This window comes from Nanorana parkeri, unplaced genomic scaffold, assembly GCF_000935625.1.
Source record: "Nanorana parkeri isolate BGI_ZX_2015 unplaced genomic scaffold, ASM93562v1 scaffold4050, whole genome shotgun sequence".
Classification (NCBI taxonomy): Eukaryota; Metazoa; Chordata; class Amphibia; order Anura; family Dicroglossidae; genus Nanorana; species Nanorana parkeri.
The window spans coordinates 1-1292 of record NW_017310317.1 but is presented as its reverse complement, the minus strand read 5'-3'; the positions used below and the strand labels follow the sequence as shown (position 1 = coordinate 1292).

Genomic DNA, 1292 nt, shown 5'->3' with positions numbered 1-1292 from the left:
AGGAGGGGAGACGGCCACCAATAAAATCCCCCCCGGGGGGAAAGGGGCAGGAATGAGGAGTCCAGCCACCCATATAATGGGACCATCTCCCGGTGATTGGTCCAACCGGCGGTCTCACCGAGAGTCACCGGAGACAAGCCCAGAGGGCGCCATTCCAATAGGTGAGGAGGACCGCCCCAGTAACCGGCAGAGAAGACGTTCCTCCTCCTAGGATACGGAGGCGTTATTCCTCCAGCTCTATGGTTTGCCAGTGCCCAAACCTCCTGTAGGCGGCAGTATAACCCGCAGGATAAATACCCGGTGTGTCCCGGAAAGGTTAAGAAGGAACTTTCAGAAGGGAATCGGAATAGAGAGGCCGCCATTGGATATCTGGACATGATAGGAACTCCCCCTCTGACCAGATATGACAGACGAGATCTCCTCCCCCGAGGTCCCGGCAACACCCGGCGGAGCCTTCACACCGGAAACTATCCCAAATATCACATAGGAACCCTTCCCCCACTCTTCATTCCGGGGGGGGGATGACCGTCACTCAACGTTATGGCAGCCATGATGGGACTCACCGCTCGAGGACAGTTCAATGTCACTCTCCTGCAGGGGCTCGCTGTTCTCCTCCTCCTCCTCGCTCTCACTATGGGAACCGCTGCACAACTCTGCCAATTGGTCCTTGGTGTCTGCAGCCTTGGGGGATGACCACTTCTCCTGCGTCACCAGGAGCTGGCTGAGGACTCTTCTCTATGGGAGGAGAGATGAAGGATAAGAGACCGGACCAACATGGCGGGCGGCAATGGAGAGCAATCCTCACCTGGAGCTGTGCGTCCTCCGCGTGCCGGGCACATGCCAAGGCGCTACCCAGACACCTCTCCACCTCCTCCAATCCTCGGCCATCCTCCTCCACCGACACCGCCATGTTCAGCCACGTCTTACACTCCTGCACCGGGAGAGAGAGTCACCGACCTTCACCGTCCCCCAACCTTCATCATCCGCCTCCTCAGTCCCCGTCCCCCAACCTTCATCTGCGTCCTCCGCGTGCCGGGCACATGCCAAGGCGCTACCCAGACACCTCTCCACCTCCTCCAATCCTCGGCCATCCTCCTCCACCGACACCGCCATGTTCAGCCACGTCTTACACTCCTGCACCGGGAGAGAGAGTCACCGACCTTCACCGTCCCCCAACCTTCATCATCCGCCTCCTCAGTCACCGTCCCCCAACCTTCATCATCCTCAGAGTCACCGTCCCCCAACCGTCACCGTCCCCCAACCTTCATCATCCTCAAAGAGTCACCATCCCC

At 59.3% G+C, this 1292-nt stretch overlaps 1 protein-coding gene across 1 annotated transcript in view; it reads right to left on the bottom strand.

The window, feature by feature from the left end:
• TONSL (tonsoku-like, DNA repair protein) overlaps positions 1-1113 on the bottom strand; it is a gene marked incomplete at its 3' end in the record, with an annotated part of 23982 nt that extends 22869 nt beyond the window's left edge. The window contains exons 1-3 of the mRNA XM_018575514.1: positions 1045-1113; positions 806-931; positions 564-735 (exon numbers count right to left, since the gene is read on the bottom strand). Coding sequence (XP_018431016.1) covers positions 564-735; positions 806-931; positions 1045-1113 — 367 coding nt within the window. The remainder of the gene's footprint in view (positions 1-563; positions 736-805; positions 932-1044) is intronic.
• Positions 1114-1292: the final 179 nt, after the last annotated feature.